This window comes from Accipiter gentilis, chromosome 4 (genome assembly GCF_929443795.1).
Source record: "Accipiter gentilis chromosome 4, bAccGen1.1, whole genome shotgun sequence".
In the NCBI taxonomy this organism is placed as follows: Eukaryota; Metazoa; Chordata; class Aves; order Accipitriformes; family Accipitridae; genus Astur; species Astur gentilis.
In genome coordinates this window covers 37,911,087-37,923,430 of record NC_064883.1, presented here as the reverse complement: position 1 = coordinate 37,923,430, position 12,344 = coordinate 37,911,087, and the positions used below count along the sequence as shown (strand labels likewise).

General features: G+C 40.7%; 1 protein-coding gene across 4 annotated transcripts in view; it reads left to right on the top strand.

Moving 5' to 3' along the window:
* DNAJB6 (DnaJ heat shock protein family (Hsp40) member B6) overlaps positions 1 to 12,344 on the top strand; it is an 81,763-nt gene that overhangs the window by 22,395 nt on the left and 47,024 nt on the right. For all 4 annotated transcript variants that reach the window (XM_049798267.1, XM_049798265.1, XM_049798269.1 and 1 more), the window contains exons 6-8: positions 8,739 to 8,870; positions 9,777 to 9,918; positions 12,111 to 12,181. In XM_049798267.1, coding sequence (XP_049654224.1) covers positions 8,739 to 8,870; positions 9,777 to 9,918; positions 12,111 to 12,181 — 345 coding nt within the window. The remainder of the gene's footprint in view (positions 1 to 8,738; positions 8,871 to 9,776; positions 9,919 to 12,110; positions 12,182 to 12,344) is intronic.

Here is a 12,344-nt window from a genome sequence, read left to right as displayed (position 1 = left end):
TGTGTTCTAGGATGTTGTTTAGGAATGGGATAGCTTCAACGTTTTTGTCTCAAGGACATAAAATTGTCTTGCTGGGGCAAAAGCTTTGCATAAGAGTCAGATCATAGTTTTAATCCACATGTAATAAATTTCTGATAATTATGACATTTAGATGTTCGAATGCAGAATATATTTGTTAGTCAGATGGGTTCTTAAAACTGAAAATGGAGATGCCTTTCAATTAAATCTATCTTGCACAACATTGTCCTCTTTGTAATTAATCTTTTGTTGACATAAATTTGCAGCCTCTGGTGCAATTTATGAAGTGCTCAGAGATTTGCATGTGCATTCTTTGCTTTGGTATGAATGTGCACAGTTGTATTTCATAAGCACCAGTCTTAGATCATAATTATCCACTGAATGGTCCAAATCTCATTACTATGAATTTTTCAGAAATAACTTGATAGGTTCGAAGAAGGTTTTTGAAACACAGGAATTGTCTCACTCAGACAGCATTATCAAACAGGAATAAGTAATGCTGTGGCCCCATGGGTGGCTAATATATAGCTTCTGCTGCTGAAACGCAGGAGGCCTTGCTCCAGATTCTCATGTCTGTCTTTAATCTTTGACTAATGTCCCACTAGATAATTGAGAAGCTGTCTGATAGCATGCTGGCCAAAGATGAAGTTTGTCTCGGTCATCCCAAGCCAGTTCAGGTTGTTAGTCCCAAGAAAATGGTTTGGTTTGGTTTCCTTGGATGGCTAGCTGGTTAAATTGGTCAGAGGACAAATACTGAACATAGCACAAGAAGAGCAGGTCCTACAATGGTAGTGGAAGATTCCTTCATTTTTAAGGTATGCTTGAACATTTGGGCATTAATTTCGTAAACATGAAGTGCTGATTAGAGTTGGACTTCCTGTATTCTAGCATCTTTGTAATTATGGTATAGATGGCATTCAGAGGTAATGTTGTAAGTCTCCTTTTTCTAGAAAATTACTAATTCCAGGATCTTTGCTATATACCATTAGAAAGACTTTAAAATGCTTCTGCCGGTAAACTTTCTTAAGTAAGTGGGACAAACATGTTTGACACCTAATTTGTGGAAGGGAGCAATTATAAAAGACCATGCTGAAACACTCCAGGCAGGTGAATCAACAGTGCTTGCAACAGCATGTTAGTGTCTCTTCCAAGTAAGTGGCATCAACAGTGTGCTTATTTTGTAGATAACGAAGAGAATATATCCATGCAAAAGTGCTTACAAGTTTCTGTGGCCTGCCTAGTTATGATAATGTGGGTTTTTTGCACCTGGGTACACTCCAGAACTGTAGAATGAGGTTCTGTGTGTATTTACTGCAAATCTGCATCTTTGAAACTCTCTTCAAATAGAAGACAAGATAGAAATACCTACTCCAAGAATTCTGTTTTATTGTATGTATCATGTATCTGTAGCCCTGTATTGGTTTTGTTTGGCAAGGTTTTGGTAGCGGGGGGGGGGGGGTGTTGTGTTACAGGGGTGGCTTCTGTAAGAAGCTGCTGGAAGCTTCCCCTGTATTCGAGAGAGAGCGAGCCCATACTAGCCGGCTCTAAGACGGACCCGCCGCTGGCCAAGGCCGAGCCAATCAGTGATAGTGGTAACGCCTCTGTGATAACATTTTAAGAAGGAAAAAAGTTGGGACGGGGAGAAACTGCCGCCGGAGTGAGGAGTGAGAACATGTAAGAGAAACAAGCCTGCGGACACCAAGGTCAGTGCAGAAGGAGGGGGAGGAGATGCTCCAGGCGCCGGAGCGAAGATTCCCCTGCAGCCTGTGGTGAAGACCCTGGTGAGGCAGGCTGTCCCCCTGCAGTCCAGGGAGGTCCATGGTAGCAGAGGATGATTTCGATCCATCGACCTCTGGGTTACGGGCCCAGCATGCTTCCGCTGGGGATTGTGGGTTCGAGTCCCATCTGGGTCGCCAAAAAGGACTGTGGTGGGTTGACCCTGGCTGGATGCCAGGTGCCCACCAAAGCCGCTCTATCACTCCCCCTCCTCAGCTGGAACGGGGGAGAGAAAAATATAACGAAAGGCTCGTGGGTCAAGATAAGGGCAGTTTAATAAAATGATAGCAAAGGTCGCGCGCGAAAGCAAAGAAAAAACAAATGATGTTACTCTCTACTTCCCATCAGCAGGCGATGTCTGGCCACTTCCTGGGAAGCAGGGCTCCAGTACGCGTAGTGCTTGCTCCGGAAGACAAAAATGCCCCCCCCTCCGTCTCCCTTCACTTAGCTTTTATATCTGAGCTGACGTCATATGGTATGGAATATCTGTTTGGTTAGTTTAGGTCAGCTCTCCTGGTTATGTCCCGTCCCAAGATCTTGCCCTGCCCCAGCCTGCCATTGAGGGGAGGGCAAAAATGTTGGAGAGACAGCCTTGATGCTGTGCCAGCACTGCTCAGCAGTAGCCAAAACACTGGTGTGTTATCAACACCTTTCTAGCTACAGAGCTGCAGAGCACAGTGCTATGAGGGCTGCTATAGGGAGTACTAACTCCATCTCAGCCAGACCCAATACAATCTCTTTGCATAAACACATTATTCAGACCTGCATTTCAGACTCTTTCCTGGCATGATCTATAAAGTCACTTACCATATGCTTTTGAAATAAGGCAATGATGGCAGACAGGCAACCTATACTGCCTTTGCTTACTGAAACACTGCAGACTGTAATACTCAATGTCGTTGAGTTTGACTGCCTCTTTATCTAGGGTGTGCCCACCAAAGCTGCTCTATCACTCCCCCCCTCAGCTGGACAGGGGAGAGAAAATATAACGAAAGGCTCACAGGTCGAGATAAGGACAGGAGAGATCACTCACCAATTACTGTGATGGGCAAAAAAGACACTATTCGGGGAAAATTAACTTATTATCAGTCAAACCAGAGTAGGGCAATGCGAAATAAAACCAAATCATAAACCACCTTCCACTCCACCCCTTCCTTCTTCCCGGGCACACTTCACTCCTGGATTCTCTACCTACCCCCCAGTGGCACAGACAGGGGGACGGGGAATGGGGGTTGTGGTCAGTTCATCACACAGAGGTTGTCTCTGCTGCTCCTTCCTCCCCAGGGGGAGGACTCCTCACTCTTCCCCTGCTCCGGTTTTGGGTCCCTCCCATGGGAGACAGTTCTCCACGAAGTTCTCCAACGTGAGTCCTTCCCATGGGCTGCAGTTCTTCATGAACTGCTCCAGCGTGGGTCCCTTCCATGGTGTGCAGTCCTTTAGGCACAGACTGTTCCAGTGTGGGTCCCCCGCGGGGTCACAAGTCCTGCCAGAAAACCTGCTTCAGCGTGGGCTTCTCTCTCCATGGGGCCACAGGTCATGCCAGGAGCCTGCTTCAGTGTGGGCTTCCCACGTTTGGGTGCATCCCCCTGCTCCAGCATGGGGTCCTCTCTCCCCGGGCTGCAGGTGGAGATCTGCTCCCCCGTGGACCTCCCTGGGCTGCAGGGGGACAGCCTGCCTCACCGTGGTCTTCCCCACGGGCTGCAGGGGAATCTCTGCTCCGGCGCCTGGAGCACCTCCTCCCCCTCCTTCTGCACTGACCTTGGTGTCTGCAGGGTTGTTTCTCTCACATGTTCTCGCTCCTCTCTGTGGTTGTAATTTCTGTTCTGCAGCAACTTTTTTTCCCCCCCTTCATAAATATATTATCACAGAGGTGCTACTGCTGTTGCTGATGGGCTCAGCCTTGGCCAGCAGCGGGTCGGTCTTGGAGCTAGCTGGCATTGGCTCTAGTGGACGTAGGGGAAGCTTCTAGCAGCTTCTCACAGAAGCCATCCCTGTAGTCCCCAGCTACCAAAACCTTGCCATGCAAACCCAATACACAGCTACAGTGTCATCCTCCTGCATCTGCAGTAAGGGCATTCGGCTCGTGTGTCATGTTTTGGCAGAGGTGATAGTGTAGCTCTGATTGCAAAGAATAAAGGAAACAAAGTTCATTGGTTGCAAGAGTAGTCCAGTGAGTGGTGACTGAGCAGTGCTCCTGTTTTTACAGGGTAATGTTTCTTTGCGTACTGTTCATATAAGATTATCAACATCTCTGGCTGCAGCAGTGTGTGCGTATGAGAACATTTGTTGACGGTGCACAATTTATCTCAACACTTCTGATTTTCTGGATGTGAATGATGGCACTGCACTGGAATGTGCTCAACACTTTCATCAGGGATAGCATTGTTCTATGTCTGAAAGCATCCTGTGCTGCTTTTGACCCTTGAGCTGTTCTTCCTGCTGTCTTCCTTGGAACCAGCAGTTGCTTTTACAGTCATGCTGTGAACTGTAGCGAATAATTGATGTGGCTGAACTTCTTTTCATCTGGAGATGCTCTTTTCAGCTGATCAGTTCCTGATCTGGTTCCCCAAGCAGCTGCCAGGGTACAAGTATCATTGTAGAAGTGACTGCCATAGGAGATGTGGCACTTTTAGTTTATAGTGTATTGTGGTTTCAGCTAATGCCTTAAATTGATATAATGAATTTCATGAAGTTTATCTGAATTGTGGACTGCTTCAAATGTAGATATTCTGGGGTTTGCCTTCTTTCCTCCTTTGCATGGTGCTTTCCTGCCCATTTTCTTTCAGATACGCCAGTCTTGCCAATACAGAGTCAGATTAGCTTGTGGATGCAACAGAAAGCTAACAATGCAAACACTCAGTGTTTTCTTTTGGATCAATGAATTAATGCAACTTGTCATTTGGTTCCATGATTACAAGGCAGGAAAGGAGAGCAATCACATCTTTTAAGTAGTATTCTGCAATTGGCTTATACTGCTGAAAGCGAGAAGATCCTGTTTCTGTGTTGCAGCTGAGGATTCCTCAGAGTGGGGGGGTTCATGACCTACCTTATTTTGAACTGCAGTGAGAGATTTGTTATAGTTGTTGTTCTTTTACTTGTTTAGAGGTGAAATTCTTTTCCTGTGAGTACAGAAAAGCAAGGTAGGATTCTGTGGTTTGCAGTAAGCAGGTTTAATGTTTTACCCAGGGGAACAAGACAGTTGCTGCATTTGAATTAGCAAATTCAAAGTAAATTCTTTTGGAAACATTACCTCTAATGTAAGTATTGTCAGGTGGGTTTGTTAGTGGACAATCTTTTGTGTTGCTGGGGGTTTTGTGTTCCAACCTTTGCATTAACTTTTTGGCTTCTGAAACTGCAGACTGCAGTCTTCCTATCTAGTAACAGCAAGAGTACTAAAGTCCTTCATTTTGTCTTTTTTTTTGGTAACAGGCTACCGTGAGTTCTTTGCTTCAGCTTTTGCTTTTTCCCCCAAAAGCTTCATGTCATCTGCTGTTGTTGATATATTAGAAGTCTGTCTCACTGGCTTCCTTGAAATTTCTCACCTTTTGTTCTCTCTTGATCTTTGCTGTTTTGACACCACAACTTCTGTCAGAAGTGTATTCCAACACTTTGGTTGAAACTGAATCTGATACTCTGTCTTCCCATACGCTTCTGGTAATACCCACATTAGAATAAACTGTGAATTTATCCTCAAACAGTATTTAGTAATACTCTGAGGTGACACTAGTCTAGCATTTCAGTTTTTTGAAGCTTTTAAGTTGTATAGTATTTATATAGTATTTTCCCTTTTTAGAAAGGCCTTCACTTACGGGTTGGGTTTTTTTACAGGTTGGGTAATTTTGATCTGATGTGCTTCTAACATTCAATAAGAAAATTACATGGATTGTAAGCACCAAAATGACTATCATAAGAGCAGTCATTAAAAAACCCAACACCCTGATATTGTCATTTGAACTGTTTGGAAAAAGCCATCTATGTGAAAAGGTTATCGTGCTTGGAAAGGCTCTGCTAAATCACAAAAATAGACCTACCAGGCTGAAATGTTATTATTTTGCTGAGTGGTACTATTAATCATCCTAATTTAGGGACTAAAAGCATAAACAGGGTCTGAGTAGTTGTGAGGTTGCTATATTAATGTGTATTTGGTGGTGGATACAACAAAAGATAATGCAGAAGCCTCCTGCTGCCTTCTCTCCTCAATGTTTTTGCCATATTTTTTTTTTTTCCTGCATGCTGTACCTGCATGGCTGTCAGGATAGTAAGAAATATTCCCTCAGGGAAGTTCTACCCGTTGTCCTGTCTCTGCATAATCCATCTTGCTGAGCATTCCGCAGTCCATTGCGGAAGAGTGGTTTGAGTATCTTTCTTACTGCAGAGAATTACTGGAAGAGCACTGGAGGATTATTAGCAAGGCTGCTAACAGAAATCACCTGAGGCTAGAACATTTGCTAATACAGAGTGCTGACCTATTTCTTTGGTGCGTAGAGTTGCCAAAGGCTAATAAGGCATGTCCAAGTCTTGGGTAGGTTTTAGTGTGGTTAGGAGTGGGCAATAAGCCATTTAGAAGCTGGGTTGATAGCAGGGATCTCTGGGAGATTGTGATCCTCCCGTAAAAACCTTTGTGTTTCTCCTGCTGTTGTGCCGAGGAGAGGTTCACTTGCAGAATAGGTTGATATACTGTGGGTGATTAAAAACTCAAAGCTTACATGGTAGGTTGTTTTGTTTTTATTTAAACTCCAGGTAACAAGAAAAATTGGACTATAAATAGAAAGCTTAACAGTGGGAGTAATATAATATAGATCATTTGTACACATGAGTGAATGACCTTCATAACCAACTTATGAGTCACTAGCAAAATTGGTCACTCCACAAATTGGACAAAACAATTGCAGTGTTACCTGATACAGTAGTCTGACAAAAAATTGCCTCTTTTAAATGGGCATAGTGCTTGTTTTGGAAACGGTAATTTTGGTGGTAGGTTCCCATATTTCCATGCACTAGCATTGGTTTAATTTCTGTTGTTTAAAAGGTAATAAGTCATCTTTATATTGAAGAAAACTTGTTCTACATGGAAAAAAAAAGCACTAAACAAAAAAACACCTGAAGTAGAAAAAAATCTTACCACTTGCTTGTCTAGTGTATGTAAGGTAAAAGTTTGGTCCTGCCTTGTTTTATCAATAACTGTGGAAGCTAGGGGAAGGATGGGGTTATTTTTTTTGTTGTTCTTGGCATTTTATGTCTCTGCTAATGGGGAGTATGTGTCTGAACTTCAGCAGCTGCCTTTGTTCAGCATAAATACATTGTGACATTTCACTTTTGTTAAGTAATTGCACATAAACCAGATGGTTACTAATACCTTTTTATTATCATCTTGATTGCTTTAGTATTGTCACTATTGCATTAACTTTGTGATGTATCATAAATCAGCTTGGATTTTTGTGGGGGTACCAAAGGTGGAATAAATACTGTGTTTCTGACCCTTGCTTTGTCAATTTGTAGTTCTGAAGCAGTCATGCAGTTATAAGACTCCTTCCTTGCTTTCATACTTCTATTGCTGCTATCACCAGTTTCTGCATTTTTCAGCAAGAGCTTATCCTGAGCAGTGTTTCAGACTGTTCTCTTTCAATATTGAGTCCCCATTTGTAAAACAAGGTGAAATAGTTGGTACTGTACAACACTGATTTTGGGAGAGTTGTGATTGATGGAGAGAATAGTTGGAGTTCCCAAACATTTCTGATTTTAATGCAAGTATTATGGTTATTGAGTGTCTGTTACATGATTGCAATTTTATATGTCATTCTTTGTTTTAAGGGCACTAGTGAAAAGCAGTTTTCAGATAATTGTAGCAATGACTTTTTTTTATGAAAGTGTGTTAAAGTAAATAAGGATTGCTTGCACAGGTGTCTGGTTGTGTCCGTGCCCACCCCCCCCCCCCCTTTTTTTTTTTTTTTTTTTTTGAAAGAGACTATTGTTTTCCTGATGTGGATGGAACAATAGCTAGCTGTTCTGAATGACATAACAGTTGTACTTGAATTTGAAATAGCATTTTAACCGTGACTCCCTTTCTCTATTTCTCCCCTCTTTCTCCTGCTTGGTAGGGACCAAATGCCTCTTTGAGACACTGTGTGTAAACTTCCATACTTTGCTGCCTAAATGTGCATCAGAATACGTGTTTGAAGTACCTGATGTGGCAAGTGCTGAAATAAACACTTTGAACACTTTGAGTCATGAGTCCCTGGCTGCTGTTTTTATATTTCAATAATTGATATAACCTATCTGGGAGTTACTTTTCAGAGACCTCATCATGGTGATCTACAATAAATCTTGAATAAAAATAAGCTAGGAAGTTCATGTACCTGTGTGCAATATTTTAAGATTTGTTAAATTCGAATTCTAAGAGCCTGGCCTTAGCCTGGCAACAGTAAGTTCTGTAGAACAGCTGAAGGATTTGCCTTATGGTGACTTGGTGTGTAGAGATCATGATTGTGCATCTGAAGAGTGGTAAATCTGTCAAATGCTAACTGACTGGACATAGTTAGCTTCAAATAAATACTGATTTCATTTTTTATCATACCTCCAGTGTATTATGCTATATGAGCATGTGGTGGAAATAATACTGTTTCTGTAGCTCTTGTCAATTTTATTATACTGAAAAATGTAAGAGCATTTACATTAGGTGTACTGGTTTTTAATACTAAACAGCTAAAATAAGGACACTTTTTGTAATTATTTTTAACTGTCCAAAACTGAGACGGAACTTAGTCCAGAAGGAGCATAGGAATTGCCTTTTTGGTGGATTGTTGAGTTCAGTAGCATCGAGTATTTCAAAGGTAGAATCTTATCTGTAAAAGGGATTTTTTTTTTTTTTAATGAACAATCCTAATGATTAAATACAGAATTACTCAGTAATATTGACCTCTTAAATGTTGTCTTCTCTTTTGTAGAAGACCCTTTTGAGGACTTCTTCGGGGGCAGGCGGGGTCCAAGGGGAAGCAGAAGCAGAGGTGGTGGATCATTTTTCTCTGCCTTTGGTGGATTCCCTGCTTTTGGCAGTGGTTTTTCTTCATTTGACACAGGTAAATATCACAACATTTAACAAGGAATGCAGTTTTGGTTTACAAAGGATCTCAATATAATAAGCTGATAAATACTTTTTAAAAGTTGCCCCCTTCATTCAGGGAATTCTGAGGCTGCTTTTTTTAAATTAGGCTGTTCTCTGTAAAGTCTGAATGTAAGTAAAGCTATAGTTATGGTATTTGGTCTACTTGAAAGTTCATGAAAAGTAAACAGACCTCTAGGAGGTAGAACTTTTTGTTTTGGTGCTACAGGTTTTTTTTTTTTTATAGCTTTAAAATTGTTTTTTTCTGTTTGCTTTTGGTATTGAGGGTATGATGGCTTTTATTTAAGGTCCTGAAAATAAACTGGAAAAATGTGTGCCTAAAACCCATGGTACTACTTAGTATCAGTTTTGGGATAGTCAGTTTGAATGCTGATGTCTGTATCTCAGAGGTTGCTGACAGTCAGTATCCTTTCAAGTGTTAAGATTCTGGGTATTGGTTGGATGTTAGTGATACAGAACTACTTGTGTCTGCTAACTCAGGGCATCCCAACATCTACATTAAAGCAAAAAATCAGATCCATTAAAGTTACTAGCTTTACCTTGAGTGGAAAGAATGATATAATGGTTTAAGTTCAGTAGACAGGCCTGAATGCCTTTTCTTCAGAGAAGGAGATGACGAATGGTTTTTGGACCATGCTGTGCATTTGGAATTTGAACTATGGGTCCATATGGCAGAAGTTGATGGGGCTGGAGCCATGTTTTTATTCTCGCCCTGGTGTTTAATGCCATTTAGTCACTGATACTGTGTTGATGCAACCACCTTAGGGCATCCTGAAGCTAGGATGTAGTCTGAGTGAATGATAAACTTGGATCCCATGATCATGCAAAAATACATTTTTAGTCAAATATTCTTTCCCAATAGGTTTTACTTCGTTTGGTTCACTGGGACACGGAGGCCTTACTTCGTTCTCCTCTACGTCATTTGGTGGCAGTGGGATGGGTAACTTCAAATCAGTATCAACCTCAACAAAAATAGTTAATGGCAGAAAAATTACTACAAAGAGGTAAGTGATAAAAATACATATGTATGAAACTACATGTAGAGACATGCATAGCTCTAAATACATGTATTTAAATATACTATATATACACACACATAAATATAGTGATACATGTATGTATATGTATATTTACTGTTGCTGTTGTGGTCATCACATTACTTGGATTTCTCTGAATGCTTAAAAAAATTTGAAAAGTTTTGTTGGATTCTCTGACTCTTCTTGGCATTGCTGAATTACTTAAAGCTGTAGCATGTGAAAATGGGGAAGATGGTAAACTCCTGATAGTTGAGGAGGGTTCAGATGTGTAAGACCTGCTTTTGGAACTGTTCTGACAAAAAATGAAGGTTGCAACTTGTTTGCTCTTTGAAAGGGACCTGGCAATGGAGCTCTTGCAGGCCTTCAGAACCTCCAGTGTAGTGATACATCTCTTATTATGGTCCTTGACTACTGCCTGCCAAGTCAGCTTGAGCTTCTGGAAGGGAAAAGTGCGCTTGGTTTCTGTTGATTGTGAAGCTTTCAACTGGGGATTGGGAAGACTTTTAATTTTGCAGACACTATGAAACTTGAAACAGTTTTCCCTAACATCTGCTCTAGTTTGTTTTTCTAGGCAGTGTTTGAGTGAAGTTTTTGTGTAAAGTAATTTTCCTATATCTGTTAAGTCAAATAAGCAACTGAAACTTGCTTTGGAGAATTCGTTTTCTGTTTGGAAAGTGAATTTTCAAGTACTGCACACAGTGTACCTTCTCACGATTTCATGCTTGTGATAGGGAAGTCACTGCATTTGGGAAACCCAAATATTAGCTATAGAGTAACCTACATGGAACATTATGATCAGTAAGTTATAGGAGTACTGAACAAGTAGTTAAATGTAATTTCAGTACTTTATAAAAAAAATTTACAGAAAAGCAAGGGAAAGCCAGTTTTTTTTGTTTGGTAACTTGTGGCCCGTACTTTGAAATGCAAGGTTCTTCTGTGTCCTATTATACTGGAGAGATCCTGTCATCTTGACCACTTAAATGCAGCCTTTGTCATCACATGCTGTTGTGGTCATGATGTTTTTCTGTGAGTGTATTCCAGAAAAATTTGAAAACTGCCCACTTTTGAGGGAATTGTACCAGGTGAGAGACACCAAAGAAAGTATTTACGCAAAAGAAGATAAGGCACCATGTTTGTTTTAATATTAAAAAAATAGACTAAATCAGGTATGCTGCTGTCATATCTTACGTTAGTGTATTTAGAAACTGGGAGGAGAAGCAAGAAATGTGGTTAGCCACATCTAGGAAGACATGTTTACTGTCTCTGAGAAGTCCTGTTACTTTGTAGAATGTCTGCTGACAAGGTGGCTAAGTCTAAAGAAGATTCATATCCCAGTATACGTAGTGAAAATCTTCTCTGAGTAATACTTTGCTTCAGGCAAGAAGCCATTTACTCTGTTTTTAATATGGGTGTATTCTCTTCAGTAAGTCTGATCTCCAGAAAAATTTGTAATCATCCATGTGGTTTCCTCATTTGAATCATGAGGAGAGAATTCCCAGATAGTTAAAATTTAGGCATAAATTTAATGTTCTGAAAATAATTTAAACATTCCTTATCTTCCCATTTCTAAAACAACAAAAAAAGCCCAAACCCACAGAGGTCTTTAATAATCTCTCCTTCCAGTCAGGGATACTTAAATTTTGCAACGTATCTTGCTGGTCATAAACTTGGTATACAGTAGGTCTCCAAATTAATTGCTCTGATCAAATTAGAAGTGGATTAAAGACTATCTTGTGTGCCTTACATCATGCAAAACTGTCATTGGGTCTAGAATATTATGCATTTAATGAATGGGTAGGTACTAAATGCATCATCAAGATTGTACAGTTGATATGTCAAAAGACAGTTCTAGATAATAGTCTGTAGTGTCAGTACAACTGTGACAATGTATGAGGTGACAGCTGTAACTATGAACTCTACAAGCTGGAGGATTCAAACTTTCAGAAAGCAATTTTCCTTCTGTAAATAAGCAGTCTCAGTGGGGGAATGCAGATGGTTACTAGTTACAGCTTCTGTGCTGTTAAATACAAAAGCTTGCCAACTACAGTTGCATTAAGCAGGCAGTGCTCCATTATAGTTCATTATCTAAAATCCTAGGTCTGGTGTGTATTTTCAAATTGCTTACAGTGCTTTAAAATAGCTGTGTTTTTGTCCTACAGAATTGTTGAGAATGGACAAGAGAGAGTAGAAGTTGAAGAAGATGGCCAGTTAAGGTCGCTAACAATAAATGGTAAGGAGCAGCTGCTACGCTTGGATAACAAGTAATTCAACGCACGCATTTAACAGAAATTTTAAGCTATAACAGCCACCATTTGAGGATTGACAGGAACATTTTTTGAAGATTTCAAACGAACTCAACTTTCTGTATATCCGTACTTAAGTAGTATAAATAG